General features: G+C 41.9%; 1 protein-coding gene and 1 long non-coding RNA gene across 31 annotated transcripts in view; one reads left to right on the top strand and one right to left on the bottom strand.

Moving 5' to 3' along the window:
* MACF1 (microtubule actin crosslinking factor 1) overlaps positions 1 to 23,130 on the top strand; it is a 329,250-nt gene that overhangs the window by 148,934 nt on the left and 157,186 nt on the right. For 19 of the 30 annotated variants that reach the window (XM_053897190.1, XM_053897168.1, XM_053897225.1 and 16 more), the window contains 5 exons: positions 20,991 to 21,157; positions 21,951 to 22,063; positions 22,164 to 22,270; positions 22,685 to 22,804; positions 22,958 to 23,053. In XM_053897190.1, coding sequence (XP_053753165.1) covers positions 20,991 to 21,157; positions 21,951 to 22,063; positions 22,164 to 22,270; positions 22,685 to 22,804; positions 22,958 to 23,053 — 603 coding nt within the window. Of the gene's footprint in view, positions 1 to 7,768; positions 8,906 to 20,990; positions 21,158 to 21,950; positions 22,064 to 22,163; positions 22,271 to 22,684; positions 22,805 to 22,957; positions 23,054 to 23,130 lie in introns of those variants that run through there. The other 11 variants (XM_053897147.1, XM_053897162.1, XM_053897159.1 and 8 more) reach the window with 2 other exon arrangements.
* Positions 1,573 to 8,350, bottom strand: LOC128775528 (uncharacterized). The gene is made up of 3 exons (XR_008420259.1): positions 8,243 to 8,350; positions 7,572 to 7,714; positions 1,573 to 1,670 (listed from the first exon to the last, which is right to left on the bottom strand). It is a non-coding gene; the product is annotated as an uncharacterized LOC128775528 (long non-coding RNA).

Here is a 23,130-nt window from a genome sequence, read left to right as displayed (position 1 = left end):
TCTTAAAATCATCAAGTATCTGATTAGTGTTCAGATTTCTCCAGTTACTTCATTAAAAAAAAAAAAAGTTGATTTCTATGAATCAGAATCCCAACAAAGTCTAAATATTACATTAAATTTTCCCTCCCCCTAACAATCCATTGAGGAAATCTGGTCTTTTGTCCTTTAAGGTTTATAAAGATGTTGATAGCATCTCTGTGACATCTTCCATCCCTCTGTTATATTGCTTATCAACTGGTGGTTTAGATCTAGACCTGAGGCTCAATCACATTCAGATACCTTTAGGGAGGATGTGGAGGGCAAGGATGGTGATGTTGAGTAGTATACGTCTGCTGCTGAACATGTGGGTTCAGCTATTATCAGCCTGATCATCCAGTCCCTATTACATCTTCACCTAATAGTTTTAGCAACCACTCATCATTGTTGCTAGTTCCACTGTTTCATTAGAAGTTGCAGGGGTGCCTGCAGGGGCTCAGTTGGGTAAGTAGCTGACTCTTGATCTCAGCTCAGGTCTTGATCTTAGAGTCATGAGTTCAAGCCCCTCACTGGGCTCCACGCTGGAGCCTACTTTTTAAAAGTTGCAAAATGGTGCTGCTCAAATTCCTTCATTCCTTTTTCATTATTTAGCTGGATTACTTCTATAAAGAAGAACTTCACCTCAGCAATTACCCTAAGAGATATCTCCTCTAGGAAAGGGCAGATACAAAGATCTCCCTCTGTTTACCAGTTTTCAGCATAATTAATTGGTTCCCTAAGATTCTCCAAAGATAAGAAAATGAAAGTTTTTTCATTTTTTTTTCTTAGTATCACTTATGACTCCTGGGTTTTTAAATGTGTTCCAATAAAATACAGCTATCATTCTTCCTAATACTCAAATAACTCCATCTTTGGCCAATGAGAGCTTCCTAAAGTGGACTCTGAGTCTTTTGGCATCATCTCCATAGTCCTTTTTGATAATCTCCTTTATTTCTTGTGATGAGATGTTCCAGACTCTGTGTATTTCCTGCCCACGGCCTGAAATTAGCAATTTCTTCAAGAAACTCTCATTCTTTATTGACCACAATCTGAATGCTACTGGGTTGGTCAGTTTTTCTGTGGACAGAGCTAGCTAATAAGTATATTTTCCTTATTTTAAAAAACCATGAATTTATACTGCTATCTCTCATTCAAACTTAAAATTACAGAGTTATTTTAAAAAGTTTATTTATTTATTTTTAGTAATCTCTATACCCAGTGTGGGGCTTGAACTTATGACCCTGAGATCAAGAATCACATGCTCTTCTGACTGAGCCATCCAGGCACCCCCAAATTATAGTTTTATTTTAACTTCTTTGACTTTATATCTTTTTTACTCATGCTGAAAATCTTGATCCTAACAACAGTAACATATTACTTATTCCCTTTTCCATATACCTACATACACATAGATGTGTGTACAATCACATAGACATATTACATGTATTTGAACCAAAACAGCAATCTCAGTGTTATTATTAACAATATGATTACTGAGAAGTTTGTAATTTTTTAAAAGTTTATTTATTTATTTTGAGAGAGAGAGAAAGTGTGAGTGGGGCAGGAGCAGAGACGGAGGGAGGGAGAGAGAAAATCCCAAGCAGGCTCAGGCCTGTCAGTGCAGAGCCCCATGTGGGGCTTGATCATGACCCGAGCTGAAATCAAGAGTCGGATGGTTAGCCAACTGAGCCACCCAGGCACCCTAAGAAGTTTGTGATTTCTTTATAGTTTTCATTGTCCTTTGTGTATATCTCCTAAGAATGTACACATAATTATATTTTAAAATCATTTGAAAAAAATTTCTGTGTTGTGAAGCTATTAATTCAGTACACAATTAGGTCATTGGTTTTTATTTGCCTCCAAATTTTTAGGGATTGCTTTTCCCCTTTCCATTTTATTTTATGTTATATAGACCATCTATGTTGTTCCAAAGGGAAAATTTTAAAGTGCATGTGAGGTGTACTCAGAGAAGTCTAGCCTCCAGACCTGCCCTTTCTGTTGTTTCTTCTCCTTTCATATAGTTTGCTAACTGTTTTAAAACACCTTTTTGGTTGCCATTCTATTGTTTGTTTATTTTAGGAAAATACTCAAAAATGACTTTATTGAGGTTTACATACCATAAAATTGACTCATAGTCATCATACAATTCAATGATTGTTACGAGTTCTACAACCCTCACCATAATCTAGCGTTAGAACATTTTCATCATACCTGGAAGACCCTTCCTGTCCATTTACATTCCCCCCCTTTTTCCTCCTCAGCCTTAGGCAGCCACCAATCTATTTTCAGTCTCTATAGATTTGCCTATTTGGGGCAATTCACATAAATGGGGTCATAGAATATGTGCTCTTTTGCGTCTGGCCTCTTTCATTTAGCATTAAAATTTTGAGGTTCGTCTGTATTGAGGCATGTATCAGTATTTCATGCCTTTTTACTGCTGAGTACTGTTCTGTTATATATATGCACCACATATTTTATCTGTTCAGCAGTTGATGGACATTTGGGTCGTTTCCACTTTTTGACTGTTATAAGTTATGTTGATATGAGTATTTGAGTACCAGTCTTTGTGTGAATGTATGTTTTTATTTCCCTTGGATATATACGTTGAAGTGGAATTGCTGGGTTGTATGGTAAGTTGATGTAAAACTTTTTAAGAAACTGCCAAACTATCTTCCAAAGTGGCTATACCATTTTACATTCCATCAGGAAGGTGTGAGGACTCTTACTTCTCCATATCCTCGTCAAGATTTGTTATTGTTTTTCTTTTGATTATAACCATCACAGTGGGTATGAAATTGTATCTTCTTGTGGTTTTAGTTTATACGAAAGTGTATTTGTTTAATGTTTTATTTATTTTTGAGAGAGAGAGAGGAGAGGATGAGTGGAGGAGGGGTGGAGAGAGAGGGAGACCCAGAATCCCAAGCAGGCTCCAGGCTCTGAGGTTTCAGCACAGAGTCTGACACGGGGCTTGAACCCACGAGCTGTGAGACCATGAGCTGAGCTGAAGTCGGATGCTTGAACCTACTGAGCCCCCCAGGTGCCCCCAGGAAAATGTATTCTTTAACTGAATTCCACAAACATTTACTGAGGACCAGCTATGAACAAAGTCTTAGGTAGAGTCTGTGGGAGATACAAAGTGAACTAGACACAGACTTAACCCAGGTTCAACTGAATAATTCAGAGAAGCACCATAAAATAGCTTGATAGAGGTTTAAAGAATCAGGGAGGTATGAGCCAGGGAGATGGAACACGTATATACTCAATAATTAGCAGCAGTTACTGGTAGCAACTTGTTACAATTATTAACAGACCTTATAATTACCATGGCTTTTGACTTAACCCACTGTTCCCTGCCCTGTTACCTATTTTACCAGAAAATAAAATACTTCTGGTTTCGTCTGTCTTCTGCATGCATATTGGCTTCCTGCTATTCCCTGTTTGCTATTTCAGCATAGCTGAGAAACTACTTTGTTTTGTCGTAGGAAGCTCTGCTGCCAGAGTATTTCTCAGATGCAAGTAACTACTAATTTCTTTGCTATTCTTGATGGCTTGGTGTTTGTCTGTATTAGCTAAGTGTTTGGGAGTGTGGGGAAGTTCCCCTTCTTGTAAAGCTTCTGGTTGGCTGATAAAGGGTTATATAGAGGCTCCATCATCCTTGTTTCAGAGAGAATATGACGTGTCTCTTGCTAGTTATGTATTATTGCGATTTTCTAGTCTTTTATTATTGAGTGTCTATTAGCTGTTCTCACCAAGGACACCTGCTACATAAAGCCAAATAGAAATGTAGAATAGAGCTATCAAATGTTAGGGGATCAGTAAAATAGTCATTATAATCTCTGTTGTTGGTGCTAATGAAACATTTCCCATACAACCAACTTTCTTGTTCCTTCTGACCTCCCCAAGTAAATACTGTCCTGAAGTTGATGTAGATGGTTCCCGTATATGCTTTTGTGTCTTTATAACAGATGAGGTATTCATAACGATATGTGGTGTTGTTTATATGTTTTTATAGTTGATATAGATCCTGTCTTCTATATATCCTTTTTTTCCCTTGTTTATTTATTTTTAAGAGAGTGCGCATGTGTGCAAGTGGGTTAAGGGCAGAGAGAGAAGGGAGAGAGGATCTGAAGCGGGCTCTGTGCCGAAGGCATTCATTGCTACAGTGAACATGTGTGTACATGTGTCCTTAGGCTTATAGGAAAGTGGGTTTTTTGGATAAGTACCTGGACCAGAATTATTAGGTCATACATACACTTTTCCTTTATTTTGCCAAATTACTGTCAGAGCAGTGTGATGCATAGTGTTGTGTTGGATAACACTACTGTTTTAACATTTATTTGCTGTCTGGATCTCTGCAGTAGGATGCCATTTTAACAGTGGATTTTGTCTCTTGTTCTCTTCTTTTCCTGGCTTAGAACAGGTACTCAATAAATATTTGTTAAGCAAATGGATATTTTATTAATTTGATCTTCTCAAAGCTGGGAGGTAGGTAGACCAGATAAATAGACTGTGATGGCTATTTTCCAGTGCTGGCTGTTCAGATGAGCAACTGAAACAGAATCCAACTGACATTTTTGGATTACACTTTCAGATCCTAATAATAGGATTTCCTGTCCCTTGGTTTTGCCCAGACCTGTATTAATGTTAGGATTTATAATTTATCTAAAAGATGAGTTCTGAAAGTCAGAATCTGACAAAATTAGCTTTCTGACTCTCAAATGTTTATTAAATACAAGGGTACGTCTAGCACTCTGAAATAAAAAAAAAAATTCAGGGGAGTTAAGGTAAAAAGTGGTTTTAGCTGGTAGATGTGAGCTTTACACTTTTGTGCACTTTATGGCACTTAGTGGTTGGCCTATAGATGAGGACCATTCATGTTTGTGGAGTGAATGAATGAATGAGCTCGTTCACTCTGGCCATCTCCATGTAAGAACTGTGGGCAGTGAACAGTTAACTAGAAAAAGCCAAAGCAGAAGACCTGAAGAATGTCTGTGCCCTAGTCTCTTCCTAGTCGCCCTTAGTCAGCTGCTTTGCCAGAAGGCGGCACCCTATGTTGAGAGCTCAGGTGAGGTGAGAAAAAAGGTACAGGGTGAAGTCTTAGTGATCAGAGTTGACTTACTTAGTGAAATAGTGGAAGCAGAGCCCCTGTTAAGAAAAACAAACACCCGAACTTTGGGTCTTAGAACATATCTACTTTCCTAAGAGCCTAGTCAAGAAAAAAAGAGTATATTAGGACCCCAGTGGTGGTGATGGTAGAGTGTCTCCTATCTTGTTGCTTAAGTAACAAGTGGGAAGAAAAGGGATTTACTGAAGACCGGGAACTGAGCCAAGCACTTTATAAGGCATTACCTCATCCGCCTTCTCTCACCCACTTCCGCAGGTGGTAGTATCCACATTTTACGGGTAAGGAAACTGAACCACCTAGCAAGTTAGTTACTTAGCTACTAAGTTATTAGAGCTGGGAATTTGAACCTAGGCCTCCTTTACTGAAAGCTCTGCTCCTTCCCTAGGCCAGTTTTCCTCTGGGGCAGAAGGAAATGAAGGCCCGATCTGTCCAACATGGGCAAGAAGTTTAAAAAAGAAACGACTCCCATAAATAAATATGCCAAGTTCTGTCAGCCCCCCCCGCACCCCCCCCCCCCCCCCATCAGCAGCAGTCAGATAAAGCAGCTATCTCTCTTGCCCCTGAGTTGATCAGTTGCAGGAATTTGGTGTGCTTGTATTTCATGAAAAATATTCAAGCTTTGGCCCTGGGTGTGCACCTGAGAAGTTCCATAGTTCATCCTGTTTGGTGGAGGAGTGAAGGCTGGTGCTTACTTAGAGAATTATACTATGATGTGAGAGTTTTTTGCTGATTACATGGTCTTCTGTAGTCTGATTGAGTTTCTCTCCCATGCTGGTCTCCCGGTCTCGTTTCTTGCTGTGGATTATGATCACCATAAGATGGTGCTGCAGCTTTGTGCTCAGCTGTAGGAAAAGGCTTGGGGAGAAACACCTATTGCAGTGGAGGCAGATGGGTCTCAGTAAGCAGTTATGTAGGGGCTGCTGCCTTCGGGTTTCTTACTGCTTTCCTTCCGTGCAGGGCATTTTTCAGGAGAGGTGGGTAGCATTTACATAGAGCCACGCAGGCTATTTTCCTCTGCTGTGTGGTTTGGATCCTTTCGGTATAGAATAAACAGCTGTAGCAGGGAAGTACAACCTCTTTCCACTCCATCCAGAGCCCATTGGGCTGTGGTGTTATCTCATCTGTGAAACACTATACTAAAAATTGGGGTGGGTGAATCCCATTGACATAACAGGGTGATTTTTTAGTCCAACTTTTTAGACCTTTAAGACTTCCTGCCCTGCTGCAACTTGAGTAAAAACCATCTGGGACTCATTTTAGCAATTTCCTCTCTTACTCCCAGTGTTATCTGTTTGGGTCCTTGGCCCATGTGAGTCTAGTGGACAATTCAGAACAGTGGGTATCTTCCTGTTTTATTTAATTGAGGACAGACCCATCCCCGCCACAGTTAGAACATAGCATAACATGGAGTTGAAATTAACAATCTTAAATAGGAGTTCACGGACTGGCTTTGCCACTTATTAGCTGTGTAGCCTGGAGCAAATTAATCAACTTTCTTAAACCTCCGTTTCTTTACCTGTAAAATAGTAGTTTTGACTCCATATGGTTACTGTCAGAATTAAATGAGGTAATCCATAGTTTAGCACAGTGCTTGGCACGTAGCAAATGTTGAAAAAAATGTTAGCTGGCGGCATCAGTGATTACTGGTGAACATTTGTGTAACTATTGTTCAGTAGAGGTGGAGCTTCTCTCTTGTATTTGGAAGCCGTATCCTTTTTGCAGAGCCTCCTTACACAATACTCAAAAACGATTTCCCAGTGTCTCCTCTGTGTCATTGGCTAACAGAATTAACAGATCTCTCTCTCTCTTTCTCTCTTTCTCTCTCTCTCTCTCTCTTTCTCTCTCTCTCTTTCTCTCTCTCTCTCTCTTTCTCTCTCTCTCTCTCTCTCTCTCTCTCTCTCTCTCTCTCTCTCTCTCTCTCCTGTCTCTCTTTTTGGAAAGGCGAGGAGAGAAATAAATGCTGTAGGAGGCTAGATCTTTAAAGCCTGTGTTTCTTAACTGTGAGGAGTAGGTTCGGGTCTCTCTTCAGGTTATAATTTGTTTAAGATAATTTTATTATTTCTGACCTGAAAAATTTGAGCATCTGTCTTCATTGCTTGATATTTTCTTCTGGGTATCTGGCAGAACAATTGAAATCTCTTTCCTTTCAGAGTCTGGGGGGCAGTGATAATGGCAGCGTCCCCAGCCCTGGTTCTTCTTGGCTCTTCCCTGCCAAGGTAGCGGCACGCTGGTTTGCTTTCCCCTCTTCCTCCTCCTCCTCCTCCCTTCACGTTACCTTCTTCCATGGCCTCCCTTCTTTCCCCTCCCTTTTCCCTTTACTCTTACATCCCACCCCCTCCTCCTCACCCTCCCTAGTTCCCCCCCCCCCTCCCCTGGTTTCAAGCTCCTTTTTGCTTTCTGTTTGTGTTTCTGAGGGCAGTGCTCCAATTACCTCATATTTGGAGAGAGGAAGCTGCAGCCAATCCGGTTTCTGTCTGCTTTTAGGTCAAGTGATTTCTGAACTGCAGTGAGATGCTTTGAATTTGTCTTGTTGCAGCTCTGAGCCTGTAAGATGGCTGTCTGAATCGGCAGCGGCTGGGAGAGACAGAGAGGCGGGGAGGGAGGGAGAAAGAATTGGAGGGATTGCCGGCATAGTGCATGTTTTTAAATGTGCATCTAATCCGATGAAGCCAAGGTTGGGATTTCTCTGGGATCCCAGGACCGGCTTAGCTGCGTTTTTGATGAGATTAGGAGAAGAAGGCGATGGGAAATTCACTGGGCTGTGTTAAGGAGCCGAAAGATTCAAGAGCTATTCCGGAGAAGGCTCCCATATCTCCTAAGAAAAGGGTTCGGTTCAAAAGGAAGTGGAGGGGGAAGAAAACCCCTACTCCAGAGGTATCTCATGAGGAGGAACCCTTGGAAGGAACCACAGTAATTGAAGAGACAGAAACCCTACCGAAGTTAACAGTGAGTCTCCAAAAGGAGGAAGGAGCAGGAGGGGCAGAGCACCCCCCCTCGGACATTTTACTGCCTCGGGACTCAGCCCCCAGCTCAGGGATGGGTGCTCAGGGGATGATCGTGCAGGTGAAGGAGAGATTCCAAGGGGAGATCCAGACTGCTCACCTTTTGTTGGAGAATGAGTCATCAGTTGCCGGAGGGGTCTGGGATTCCCTGCAAGAGGGGAGGACTGTCATCGCTCACCTGCTTGATAACCCGGCGGAAAGGAACTGTGAGAAGTCAGTGAGCCAACTGGTGGAATTTCCGAGGACGGCGTCCTGCAACAGCAGGGCTGTGCTGCTGCCTTTGCAAGGGGAGACTGCAGTGGGGAAAGGAGGTGCTCAGCTTGGACTTTGGAGCGGCACCTTTCCCCTGACAGACCACCCCACCGATGCAGGGTCTCCAGACCAACTTTCAGGGGTCCAGGGTGTGGGGGCAGGAACCGCGGGTATTTGCAGTGGCCCTCAGACAGGTGCCTGGATTGCAGAGTCTTCTGTCCCTTCATCACTGCCGGATCAGTCGAGAGGTCACAGATGCACAGAACCTGCCCATGTGGGTCGAGTGCCTCCCCAGGGTCCCAGGCTGCCTACTTCTCAGAGTGATTTATCCATCAGCGGCAGGACTGTGAGCGTTTTGCCCTCCTCCTCTGGCTACGGCAGCTACGGGCCACACTTTCGCGGGATCCAACCTAGAGACACAGAGCCTGAAAAGAGCTCCACATCCTTCTCTGAAGAGGATGGTACCCTTTCTTTGGAGGCAAGTCACACCCCACTATGGGGTCTGGAGGAGGTAGGTGGACTACATTCACATTTGGATTCCTGGCCCTCAAACTTACTAAAGTGGAGTGTGCTAAGAAGTGAGGATCCTGGTGCTTCTTCGCAGACTTACCCCCATGTCACGTACCGAGAGTTAGTGACTGGGTTTGGCAAGCGGAGTCTATTTCAGATCTGCCCCTTGATGCTTGAAACCAAGTCTCGTTGTCTCTGGGGAATCCCTGATTCCGGGTAACCACACAGCATAATTGCTCGAGCTATCTGGCGGGGTTATCTTTCAAAGTGCAGTGCTAGGGAGTACTTAACTTTCTCAGGCAGGTCTGTTTATGAGCATCCCTGCTACAGGAAGTTGTAGTGTGGTGGCTGAAGGGAGGCCTAGCTGAATCTCCTAAATGAGTGCAGAAGGCATAGGGAATGTGGCAGGGGTTCGGGCCAAGGCAGCTGACCCCAGTGTGATTGCTCTTCCCTGGAGAGTGATGTTCTTCCCTGGAGAGTGATGTTCTTACGAGGGCTGATGTAATCCCACTCCTGTGGGGACACTGCTAATGACAACACCCATTCGGTATTTGTATAGGTGGAGAGGGCTGGTCCTCCATGGGTTCCTAATTGCAGCATTAGAGGAAAGGGGCACAGAATTATCTGGAGCTTAACTCAGAGAGGAGGGGTTAGAATAGTTTGAAGGTTCAAGGCTAGAAAAAGTTTGTGTTCTGGGTGGACTTGTTTATGGCTTGAACAAGTTTTTGTTGTTATATTGAAGGCATAGGTGTCCGTGGTGATGGTGGTGGGCACTGTGAATGCTTCTAGGGTCAAGGAGTAAGTAGGAATTCAAGAGATTTGGACACAGTGAGGGTAAGGGGACTAACAAGACAGTGGGCGGCACAGGGTCTTGTATGTAAGTCTGTGATTGTGTAGGTGACTGAAGTTATTAATTCACCAATGACTGAAGAACTTTTGTTGGCATATCAGCTTCCCGTGGTAGAAGAAATAAAAACTTTAGGATCCCAGTGCAGCAAAAGGTGGAAGAAGAAATTGGGCATTTTCCTTGCCCAGGGATGTGGCCTCCGTTCCGTACTGGTGCCCTGCATATCAAACCCAACAGCATGAGGCTGAATAGAGACACAATGTCTTGTGCTTGATCTGTGCTTAAAATGTCCTCTTTGGGGATGAATTTCCTCCATCGATAGGCTCATGTCAGTCCCCTTTGTTATTATGGAGTTTGAGGACTCCCAACAGCTGGAAGGAAATGTGGCCATTGAAAATATTTTTTATGGGGTACCTGGGTGGTTCAGTCGATTAAATATCCGACTTTGGCTCAGGTCATGATCTTGTGGTTCGTGAGTTTGAGCCCTGCTTCAGGCTCTGCTGACAGCTCGGGTTCTATATCTCCCTCTGTCTCTCTGCCCCTCCCCCACTTGTGCTCTGTCTCTCTGTCTCTCTCAAAAATAAATAAAACATTTAAAAAAAAAGATGCTTATTATATGGTTGGGCAAGAGTCTAAGGAGATCTTAGACTTTTCCGTATAAAAGTGTGTGTGTGTGTGTGTGTGAGAGAGAGAGAGAGAGAGAGAGAGAGAGAGAGAGAGAGAGAATGAGGGAGAGAATGAGAAAGAGAGAAAGAGACAGAGAAGGTGGGAAGGAAAGCAGTGGAGGCTGCTGAGGCGGAGTGTATGAGTATTTGAGCTCTTTGTATGGAGTGGATATAGAGCAGTTTTGCTAAACTGATTGCTCTTTTTATACCATTAGTATTAAAGCTGAGGTTTGGAGGCATCATAATGTTTTAGGAAACATGCTTGTAATTGAGTGTGAGATTTTCAGAAAGTTTCGAGTGTAAAATTTTAAAGAACTCCTAATGAAAATCTATTCTTGATGATGGTCCATAGGCGATCAAGGCACTTCTATTATGGGATCTCCACAGAACAGCTCTGTGCAGAGTCTTAAAGAAAAGATTGGTGGGAGAAATCTTTTCTGTAGTTTGACAGTATTGACAGCAGTGTGATTCTTTTGCTGTTTTCAATATGTGAATCAAATTGGTGTGTCATATTTTCTGGGCATCCCATCCCTTCGACCCTTCCAGAGCAGGCACAGCCAGACCACTGAGTTATAGCCCAGGCTGAAAAGTTCAGTGACTGAGCATCAGCTCAGATGGCTGACACATTTCTGAGGCTCCTTGCCCATCGTGTGAAGCAGGGACCACAGACTGATCATCCCGTATCACAGATAAGAAGTACCTTCTCAAGATAAGTGTGAAATCCCTTCAGAATGAAAGTCCTGTAGGCCAGGAGGCCTGAATCCCTCACTGATCTCTACAGGAACTTCTTCAGGGAGCTGCTCCCTTATCAGCGTGCTGTTCACAGGCCTTGAGGACAGCAGCCGCCAGGGAGACAGAAGCAGCGTGTTCTGACACTGCAGGCTTCCTGTAAACTGTGGGTTGAGACCCCAGGTGGGAGCATCTAACAGGAATGTGCGTTCCCTCTGCTGAGGGTGATTGCCCTGGGAGGACACAGGGGTCAGAGGAGCAGCTGCTGCTGGTCACACTCCAGCTCCTTCCTAAAGAGGAGACAGCTGGCAGTTCCACAGACTTGATTTTTTTGTTTGCTTTTTGGTGCTTCTTTTGTTTCTAATATGTTAGAGTAGTAACCCTCCTCAGGAAACAGTTCAAGTTCTGGAGTGCTGCCTGTCCTTGGCATAACTTAGGCTTTATCGTCTCTCCTGTTGATTGCCCAAGGTGTATTGACGGACATGGGGCCAGGGTTGGGTTTGCTGTGGCTGGACACAAACTTCGCAGTGGGTTTTATTTCTTTTAGGGATAGAGAGAAATAGGAACTGACTCTGATTCTTGCCAAGTGTGGGGTTTATTTTGTTGTTTTTTGAAATTTTATTTATTTATGAGAGAGAGGGAGAGAGAGAATCCCACGAGATACAGAGAGAGTGAGAGAGGAAGAGAGGAAAGGGGAGAGAATGTGGAGCTTGAGCTCACGAACCATGAGATCGTGATCTGAACTGAAGTCAGATGCTTAACCGACTGAGCCACTCAGGTGCCCCGAGTGTGGGGTTTAGATAATAGAAGACAAATGGTCTACTTTACTGTTCACCTGTTATAGTTGATACTTCCCTTGTCAGGAAATAGTTAACACAGAAATGGGATGATAGGGACCAGCTAACAAAAATTGGTTTTCAGTTTTCAGAATGATAAGTGGACTGGGATTTGGAGCTGGGTCGGAGTGTCAGGCACAAGCCTTCTCTCAGGAGGACTCCCTACTGCCAGCTGCCATCAGTATCCAGAATACCTGGCTTACTGGAACAAGGAAAATTACTGACAATCCCTTCCTCCTCCCTGTCTTGGCTCCCATGCCAGTCTCCTGTCCACACTGTTAGTGGGTTCTGTTGAATGAAGAACATGGCTGTATACCAGTGTCCTTGCCATGAAACCTTAGAGTCCATACAATTTTGAGTGATAGTAAGGTAACACTGTGGGCTAGAAATGATGAGGAAATTGGTTGGTATATTATTTTCTGGGCTCAGCCTTTTCAGTTTACAAGTATCCCTTTCCCATTTCTCCTCTTTAATTATAGGGAATTGTTTTACTAATATTGGCGAGGAGAAAGCAAAATTAACCAGATGATCCTATTAGATGAATGTAGCAGTTAAAATCACAGTTAAGAAAGGAGCTTTGGTTGGGGCGCCTGGGTGGCTCAGTTGGTTAAGCCTCTGACTTTGGCTCAGGTCATGATCTCACGGTTTGTGAGTTCGAGCCCCGCGTCGGGCTCTGTGCTGACAGCTCAGAGCCTGGAGCCTGCTTCGGATTCTGTGTCTCGCTCTCTCTCTCTGCCCCTCCCCTGCTCACGCTCTGTCTCTCTCTGTCTCAAAAATAAAACACTAAAAAAAAATTTTTTTTTTTTTTTTTTTAAGAAAGGAGCTTTGGGGCACCTGGGTGGCTCAGTCGGTTAAGCGTCCGACTTCAGCTCAGGTCACGATCTCGCGGTCAGTGAGTTTGAGCCCCGCGTCGGGCTCTGGGCTGATGGCTCAGAGCCTGGAGTCTGCTTCCGATTCTGTGTCTCCCTCTCTCTCTCAGCCCCTCCCCCGTTCATGCTCTGTCTCTCTCTGTCTCAAAAATAAATAAACGTTAAAAAAAAAAAAAATTAAAAAAAAAAAAAAAGAAAGGAGCTTTGGTTAAGAAAGGACTTTTTTCTTTTTTCAAAAATTTATTACTACGGGCGCCCAGGTGACTCAGTTGGTTGAGCATCTGACTCTTGATTTTGCCTCAGGTCATGACCTCATGGTGGTGAGATGGAGCCCTGAGTTGGGTTCTGTGCTGGGCGTGGAGCCTGCTTGGGATTCTCCCTTTGCCTCTCTCTCTCTCTCTCTCTCTCTACCCCCATCCCCCCCCAAATAATTGTTACTAAAGAATCTCATGAGGGGCACCTGGGTGGCTCAGTCGGTTAAGCGTCGACTTCAGCTCAGGTCATGAACTCATGGTTCATGAGTTCAAGCCCCACATCTGGCTCTGTGCTGACAACTGAGAGCCTGGTACCTGCTTTAGGTTCTGTGTCTCCCTCTCTCTACCCCTCCCCTGCTCATGCTCTTTCTCCCTCTCTCTCAAAAATAAATACACATTTAAAAAAAATTACAAAAAAAAGAATCATGAATTTTTAGGTGTAACAGTGGTGGTATGGTTATGTTAAAAAGAGTCCTCATGATTTAGGGACACCTGGCTGCCTCAGTCATTTGAGCATGTGACTTCTGATCTCAGGGTTGTAAGTTCAAGCCCCACGTTGGGTGTAGAGATTACTTAAAAATGATAATAATAAAAAAGAGTCCTCATGTTTTAGAGCTACTCACTGAAGTATTTATGGAAGGAATGCCATGTGTGTGGGTTTGCTTCATAATATCAGGGGAGCGTGAAGTGGGTTGAGTGTAGATGAAATAAGATTAGCTGTGAGTTGAAATGGTGGAAAGTGGGTGATGGGTACATAGGAGTTCACTAGACTGTTCAGTTTCTTTGCGCATGTATTTGAAACTTTCCATTTCAAGTGGTAAGTTAAGAAAAATAATGGTAATGGTTGCATAATGCATATTCTGAAAAAGGATTAATATTCAGAATCTATGAAATGTAGTATAAGTAAGGTGGTTAGGAGTGTGGAGCCAGATCGTCTGAATTTGAATTCCAGCTCTACTACCTACTAGCAGTGAAACTTGGGGCAAGTTACTTAACTTCTCTGCGATATAATTTCCTTATTTGTAAGTTGAGGATAACAGTAGTATATACTTTGTAGAGTCGTTGTGAGAATTTTATGAGTTAATACAGTAAAGCACAATAAATGCTAGTTATTAGTAGTAATATTTAAAGAATCCCTACAAATAAACAAAAAGGTAAACACCCTAGTAGAAAAATAGGGGAAAACCCAGGAATAAACAATTCACTAAAAAGGAAACCCAGATGCCTCATACACGTCTCTGTCACTAGTAGTAACCAACGATATACATATCAAAACAAGATAGTATTTTATACCCATCAGAAAATAGAAAGTCTGAAAATACCAAGTATAGATGAAGATGTAGAGTGATGGAAAAAATCTCTTCGTGCGTGAAAGTATAAAGTGGAACTACTGTTTGGAGAGCAGTTTACCAGCATTTAGTAGAATTGAAGGATGCGCATATTTTATGACCTAGGGTTTAGACCCTGAATTTGAATGCTGAAAGGTGCACCCCATGACTGTTGCCTAACTCAGGTGCTGGTAATAAACACAGCTGCAATTAGATCCCTGTAACCAGCCAGGCATCTGTAATGAACAACCACACTATGCCCTCACCTGCTTCTTGGACGGAAGTTTTCAGTCCGATGCTGTCTCTGTAGTGGAATGAGGTCTGCTAGGAACTTCAGGACATGAGAATCAAGTATCTGTTTGCTCCCTACATCCAGTCCTGTTCTCTGAGACTTATATAGACTTACAAAGTCCAAACTCCTCAGTCTGATATTCTAACCCTCCATAATCTATCTGACTTTCTCTCTTGTGTCAATTTTCCATTTGAACGTACCTTTTTTTTTAAGTTTATTTATTTATTTTGAGAGAGAGAGCACACATGTGAGAGCATATGAGTAGGGTAAGGCCATCGAGAGAGAGGAAGAGAGAGAATCCCAAGCAGGCTCCACACTGTCAGCACAGAGCCAGATGTGGGGCTTGAACCCACAAACCGTGAGATCATGACCTGAGCTAAAACCAAGAGTCAGACGCTTAATCAACTGAACCACCTAGGTCCCCCAAATCTACCTATCTTACCAGGTCAACCCCTTAACCATCTTTTCCAGTTTCAGCTTATTTCAACTTCCAGTCTTTGTTGGCATCTACCTTCTACCTAGAATTCTTTTCTTTTCCCTGTCCCTTTGATAACATCCTTCAAGGATGAGTTTAAATCACACTTCTTTAAGTATGATTTTTAATCCCTCTAACCCAGATGAATTTTCATTCTGCTGAGCCCCTGTACTGGATATTACTGTTTACTATGTTACAGTTGCTTCTTTGGGGCCTTCAGCATAACTCTTTCATGTGACCCTCCCATCCCCCACATATGGCTACATAGATGGTAAGATTTTTGTTTCCCTCCGGAAATTAGCCTTCAGAAAAGGGGGATTCTCTTTGTCAAGTTTTTCTTGTTATTGGGCCCCCACTGAAAATACAGCTCATGAAATAGGATGAATGAATTTGTGTCACCATCTGCTAGTTTAGTCGATAATCAACTTTTATAGGGATCAACTGACATAATTGGTTAACCAAAAAAGACCAAAAACTTAAGAAGGCTTTCATTACAGACTATTGTTTTACAGACTATAAACCTCCTAATTTGAAGTGTTGGATGTAATTGTGTATAAGTCTTAATCACGTTAAAAACTTTTAAAAAATCAGTCACATCACTTATAAAAAACACAGCAAGTGTTCACATTATGGAAACCATAAATAAATACTAATAGAATAAATAAAAAAAAAACCTAATCCAACGTTATGCAACTGGATTCTTGTGGCTGGGGATAGAATATCCAGTGACAACATGGATTCAAAAAAGTGCTGTTGTGTCTCAGAAATTTTAATAAGAAATGTAGGTGAAGTTTTCTAGAATATTCACTCAAAAATAGCTTTTTTTTTTTTAATTAAAGTAGCTTTATTGATGAAAAAGACATTGATGTTAAAGATGCATGTGAAGAGATTTGATAACATGGTTTTATGAAATGGAAAAGTAGAAAAAGCATTCTAATTTTTACAAAGTTTTTATTTAAATTCCAGTTAGTTAACATACATTGTAATATTTCACGTGGACAATATAGTGATTCAACACTTCCATACAACTTCCCAGTGTTCATCACAGCAAGTGGCATTAATTCTAAATTAATGCATTAGATATATTACTTAATTTTAAATATGTCTATAGGGGCACCTGGGTGGCTCAGTTGGTTAAGCGTCTGACTTTGGCTCAGGTCATGATCTCGCGGTTCGTGAGTTCGAGCCCTGCCTCGGGCTTGGTGCTGACACCTCAGAGCCTGGACCCTGCTTCAGATTCTGTGTCTCCCTCTCTCTCTGCCCCTCCTTCACTCACACTCTGTCTCTGTCTCTCTCTCAAAAATAAACATTACAAATTAAAATAAATAAATAAATAAATAAATAAGTGTATATATCTAAAAAAATTTCCAGAAGTTTATATATGCAAGAGGACCACAAATCTTCCCTTTCCCCATTCTTCTCTTCCATCCATCTGTTGTCATTTGGAAAAATTGGGGAGTACCTTATATGGGGTAGCTTTATTTTAGCCAGATAGGGAGTCTGCCACCTAAATTCTTTCAAGGCAAGCATGTCTGTTTTTTTATCTCCCTCTTTTCAACTGGCTAACTTCTACTTCTGTCTTGAAACTCAGCATAAATGTCATCTCAGAGAGCTTCTTCAGCGTGCTCCTTCAGGTTAGTTGCTTATCTGTGTCACAGCATTGATCTGTGTGGCATATTGTCTCCCCTGCTAAACTGCTTGGGCTTGAGGCCCAAGGTTGTGTTTTTGTCTTCAGATACCAAGAACTTCAACACAGCTCCTAGAACATAGTGGTTGTCAAGAAAAATAGAATAAACAATTGATGTTTGACTTTTTTCTTTAAGTTTTTTTTTTTTTAAGTAATCTCTACCCCCCCCCCCCCCCCCCCCGCCCCAGTGTGAGGCTTAAACTTACAACCCCTAGATCAAGAGTCCCATGCTTTACCAACTGAGCCAGCCAGGTGCCCCGGTGTTTGACTTTTTTATCTTGAGATGAAAGAACTTAAATACAGCTCCTATTATATAGTGGTTGTCAAGAAATAACAGAATGAATAAATGGTGTTTGACTTTTTTTGTTCTTCTCCATGGTGCCTGGAATAATGTTAAACACAGATGAGATGTTGTTTAATAAATACTTACTGAATTATTAGGAACACCTTAAGTTTCTAGATACACTTCAGAGAAGGAATTAATTGAGCCTCGGAAAGCATGGGTTGAAAGAGACTTCAGGTAGGCACGCATAGTCTCTGGGATGGTGTTGAGACTGTCCTCTCTCTCTACATGGCTCATTTTTAAAAACCCAGATGAGGGGGAGAGCTCTCTGACACTGAAGCCGGGTTTCTGTATTTGGAAGATTAAGGTAGAAGCTTCTGCATAGCCCCAAGGACAGCACTGTGTACATCACATGTGAACGTTACATGAAGAGATGGACAGAAGCCCAATGTAATTACTGAGATGGTTGTGATGAGAATCCTATTTTTCTCATCCAGCGCACAGTCTAGGAAGGGCCCTAGTCCAAACAGGGTATTTTTCCTTTCCCTGAGGGATCCAGACATTTCCCTGTTTCATTATAGCTGTGTGGGAAATCTGAAGTAAAGCTGTTCAATGAACTATTTTCAGTGCAATATACAAAAATACTGTGATAGGATGCCACCAGAGAGATTGACTGATTGTACTGGGCATAAAATACCCATTAACTAACTGGGATTTTAAAAAAATAAATAGCCCAAATACTCAGATTTCATCTTGTGTATTCAAATTGTATCCCTTTTCACTTCCACCTGTCCTGTTCCCGGCAGTGTTTTGCCTTACTGTGTCTGAAGCGGCTACAGTGGAAGCGCTGGGATCTGTCAGTGGTGAGTGGTATCTGGCCACTGAAATCGGCCACTGAAATCAGCACATCCAAGTGTTGGTAAGGAGAACTGGAATAGAATTGGTATTAGAGAGGAGCTGTTGTCACTGCAGTCACAGGATGATAGCTTGGGTACCATGATCCATTGTTGGGCCCTCAGCTTTGCAACTCTGCTTTTTTTTTTTTTTTTTTTTTTTGGTACACTTGTTGTTGACTGAGTTCTAGGGGATTGATTAACAGTGATCATACTGGCCAGAGGTTAATTGATGTAAATTAATTTACACTATGAATTATAACTGCCAAGTGGTACAGTATTTGAATCGACCACTCTGTGCATTTTGTCGCTTTAGGATGTCTGTATCGTGAGCAAATAATAATGGAAGGTTGTCAGCTGAACATCGAGTCAGAGCAAAGAGGCAGTGGGTAGAGAGGACAGATTTGCAGGCTGATCTTACTAGCTGGCATCATCAAAGTTTGGCAGCCTGATTTCTCCTGTAGAAATACACCTGTCAAGGGGACAGGAATCCTGGATCTGCTGGTTAGGCCACCATTTCACCATCACTGTCTTGGAGGCAGCACTTATGGCTTTCCCTTTTCCAAACTCCGTGAAGGCCACCCATGCTCTTTTGTTCCCATAGCCTTTTTTAGGCATCTTAGTAATATTTAGGAGTCTTCAGCTTTCTTGTATACTTAATAAAGTATGAAAGTTCTTGGCCCTGTTTTTTTTTCCCCTGAATTTTAGAGTATCTTCACCTGATTTAATCTTATCTGCTATGAGTTGAGTTTGTAAATTTAGTATTCAGAGACTTGAAAGTGCCTTATTGTTGATTGTTCCCATGTACTGACGACCAGGGAGGCTACGCCATTCACAGTGCTGCACCTGATGGAGACAGCTAAGAGACAGGTGTTCTGTTGACATGCTTGTGCCTTCCCTGCCCAAAGCACCTGGCCCCCAAGTTGTTCTGGGCATGATGTGTTATTATGATGGAAAGGAAATGCACATTTTCTAGGCATATTACCTACATCGCTTTATTTAATCCTTATAATGACTGTATGATAAAGTTATTGTTTTATCTTAAATATAGGGAAGATGGGGTGCAAGAAGCTTTGGTCATTTATTTATGTGAAGTCACGTTCCTGGTAAATACCTCCTTTCCAGTGCTTGTCTCTCTGACTCAAAGGCTTTTTCTTTTTCTTATTGATAAATATTGTTTCCTGGCTTTCATTATAAATGTAAAGTATGTTCAGTATTTAAAGCCTGAATAAAAGAAAAGTAAAAAGAGAATAAAATTATCCATAGTCTCACTCCAGGAGAGACAACCATTGTTGATATGAGCTCAAACTTGTTTGGTTATACTATAGACTGTTTTGAATTCGCTAATGAGTAAGTTTGCTGTCTAAAAAGTAGCCTGTCTCGGGATTCTATGTAGACCTTACCCTAAAATACATTTGTTTATTTTTATTGTTTTATTTTTTAAACTAAATAATCATTAATTAAATGTGTTAAATGTCCAGCGTATAACTAACACAACACTAGGTGCAGTGGGTGATATACGGAAGCAACGTGATCGCTGAGTTTCAGAGTTGGAAGTTTTTCTTTCACAACATCCCCGCTTCTTCTTGAACATGCCCTGTGTCGAGGAGCTCTCTCTCTCGGGGCTGCTCTTGAATTTTAGATAGTTCTGATTGTTAGCTGTGGTACTGGCTCCCCAGGAAACCTATATAGTCTTGGGGAGATAAGATCAAATGTATGAAATAATAGCCAGTAATTCAAGATAGTATTTAGTGTTATGTGGGAGTAAGAATTGGAGGAAGACCATCATCCATACAAGGAAGAGCAAACAGAACTCTGTTGAGCATAGCCCTATGTCTGGGCTGGGTGCTGTAGTATATAATCTCGGTTATCACAGCAATCCTGAGAAAAGGTAGTAGGTATTATTCCCACTTTACAGATGTTATGACTGAGGTCCAGCTTACAGTTTTTGAAGTTGAGATTCAAACCCAGGTCTGCATGGAACCAAAGGCATGCACTTTCTTCTCTCCCAAACTGTTCTCTCTCTAAGTAGTTCCTGTGCTAGATTTTGGGGGTTTTGTAAACTAACATGTTTTCTTCTTATAAAAATGTACATGATGTAGAAAATTTGGGAAAGAGAAATATCACCTATAATGCTACCACTTACGAGATACCTGTGATGATTCGTTTGGTGTCTTTCTCTCCTGTATTTACCCTTATTTACCCTCATGTACATATATGCATTTATCACATACCTTGTGTGCATGTATATGTATGTATATATATGTATGTACATATGACTATATATTTAGGTATTCTGTATATCTTTTAACAAAACTATTAAATTGTTTTGTTTGCGTTCTTTTTCTTTTCATAACATACAGTGATCATTTTCTTTTGTCATTAAGATTTGCCAAAGCATACCTTTTTATAGTGCTACAAACAATTCCACCCTGTGTATGTGCTATTAATTTGTAACCAATCAATCCCTTATTAGAGCTTAAGCTCTATAGCTTTTTGCTGTAACATTTATCATATGTTGGTAAGCATTCTTGTATAAATTTTTTTGGTGTGTGTGTCTCTGATGGTTTCCTATCAAGTATATGTGTATTTTAAGACTTTTGATTCAAAACTTCATCTGGAGGAGTTAGGGCATGTGTATTCTCACTGATACAATATGTGAGAATGTCCAGTGTTAGGTATTCTCTCCAGTACTAACTAATATCATTACAAAAAACTTTCCCTATTTGATAGGTGAAAAATGACCTCTCGTGGTTTTAATTTGTATCTCTGACTACCAAACAGAGTGAATATCTGTTAGAGTTGTCATTCAAAGTTGTACCAGCCTTCGATCTCCCTCTTCTTCTAAGAGCCATATGCATGAAGAAGAGAAGGCTAGAAGGCTTCTTCATATTTATGCTAAAGTACCCGTGCCATATCTTTTGGCAGATCTCTGACATCTACATTAGTGGAGAATCAGGGGACATGTCAGCCAAGGAGAAGCTTCTCCTGTGGACCCAGAAGGTGACAGCTGGTTACACAGGGATCAAATGTACCAACTTTTCCTCCTGCTGGAGTGATGGGAAGATGTTCAATGCACTTATTCACCGATACAGGTAAATGCAGTGGGATTTCACTGTGCCTGGAGGAGCTTCTTCTCATCTTGCTTGCAATAAGTTATAATGCCACTTTTTCCCTGAACCAAGGATCAACACTCTGACTCATTTTCTCACTTCAAAAAGGAGTATGTATCGAATTCCTGCTACTCTAGGCACTGGGTACAAACACCAGGGAACAGAACCACAACAGCTCTTGCTTTTATGGAGTTTATTTATTAGGCAGTGAACAAAGAAATGCATTCTGTTATATGGTGGTAAGTGCAGTAGAGGGGTAGAGAGTGATGGGGTTTGTTGTACTTGGGACGGGTGGCTGGAGATGGCCTCTCTGATTAGGGTGCTGGAGCAGAGCTGTAAAGGAGCGAGCCACACAGTCCTCCTAGGGTCAGAGGGCTTCACATGGAGGAAACAGCAAGTGCAGAGGGTCTGAAGTGGGTGCTTACTTGGAGTGGATGAGGAATAGCAGCTGGCTGGAGTGAGATGAGTGAGGAAGATAGGAATTTTGATGACAAAAATTAAAATTATTGCACTGTTAATGATCATAAACACATCCCAGCTTTCACCCTATACTGGCTTTCCCATAAAATCCAACCAACCTGCTGTTATGGGTTTAGGATGAGGGAGCACTGGGTTCCTGGCATGTAATTAAAAATGGGATTAGTATCTTTCTAAACGTCTTGCTTTCTCTCTAATGTAATTAGTGTGTTCCAGCTCTGGGTACTTCTAAGAGGTTTGCTTTGTGTGAACTTGTGTGATGTATAGGCCTTTCACGTGCCTTGGTGGACTTTTACAGACCTGATCTGGTAGATATGGAAAGGGTACAAATCCAAAGTAACCGCGAGAATTTGGAGCAAGCTTTCGAAGTAGCAGAAAGACTGGGGGTCACCCGCTTACTGGACGCAGAAGGTGAGAGTGGACTGGTGTTGAGTTTGTTTGGCTTATATTCATTGTCCTTCTGCTGGCAGCTCCCTCTGTTCTAAGAAATTTCTTTCCCTTTTTCTCTCAGATGTGGATGTGCCATCTCCAGATGAAAAGTCTGTGATCACTTACGTGTCTTCAATTTATGATGCCTTCCCTAAAGTCCCTGAGGGTGGAGAAGGGATCAGTGCTACGGTAAAAGAAAACTTTCCTAAAATACCTTCTGGCTTTGATATGTTTGGGCGGAATGCATTGATTAGACTTTGTTTCTCAAGCACTCACTGTATGCGAAGCACTTTTATACAGAGCAAACTGAATCCACATCATCTTTATACATGGTCATTGTCTTTGGTCCCTGGGAATGAGTCCAGATATTGCTAATTTTGTAGCATCCAGCATAGACTATTCTAGTGTCAGGAAATTTAATCCCATCTTGAGAGCCCTTGAGGAGCTCTGAAACTGGGACTCCAGGCATTAGGCTGAACAGCTGTGTAGGCAGTGAGAGGAAAGGGATTTTATGTGGTTTGGGGTGGCCTGAGCTACTGTCTCCTGTGCTTGTCTTATGTACCGCTAATCAGAAGGTGTGTGATATCTACCTTTTGGCAATAGGAAGTAGACTCCAGGTGGCAAGAATACCAAAGCCGAGTGGACTCCCTCATTCCCTGGATCAAACAGCATACAATACTGATGTCAGATAAATCTTTTCCCCAGAACCCTGTTGAACTAAAGGTAAAGTCACAGACCTAAATTGTCTTTTATAAAGTTCAATGCTGGGATTAAGCCTCAGAGCTCGCTGCTGCTGGCTCCTGGGGTGAGGTGGTATACCAAATGGGTCAGGTTGCTTGCATGCATCCATTCATTCACCAAATATTAATTTTGTAGGCACTTTATAACCAATATATACACTTCAAAGAAACAGAAATTCTGGCCAAGGAGAGAGAAAAAGGAAGAATTGAGGAATTATATAAATTATTAGAGGTAAGGAAACTTACCCTTTGCTGATTCTTGGGGTTTGCTGGTTTGCCTGATTGTTATTTCTTTGTTAGATTGCCGGC

This window comes from Panthera pardus, unplaced genomic scaffold (assembly GCF_024362965.1).
Source record: "Panthera pardus isolate Hobbes unplaced genomic scaffold, ASM2436296v1 HiC_scaffold_11, whole genome shotgun sequence".
Lineage (NCBI taxonomy): Eukaryota > Metazoa > Chordata > Mammalia > Carnivora > Felidae > Panthera > Panthera pardus.
The sequence above is the reverse complement of the archived record's forward strand: the minus strand, read 5'-3'. Positions and strand labels throughout refer to the sequence as shown.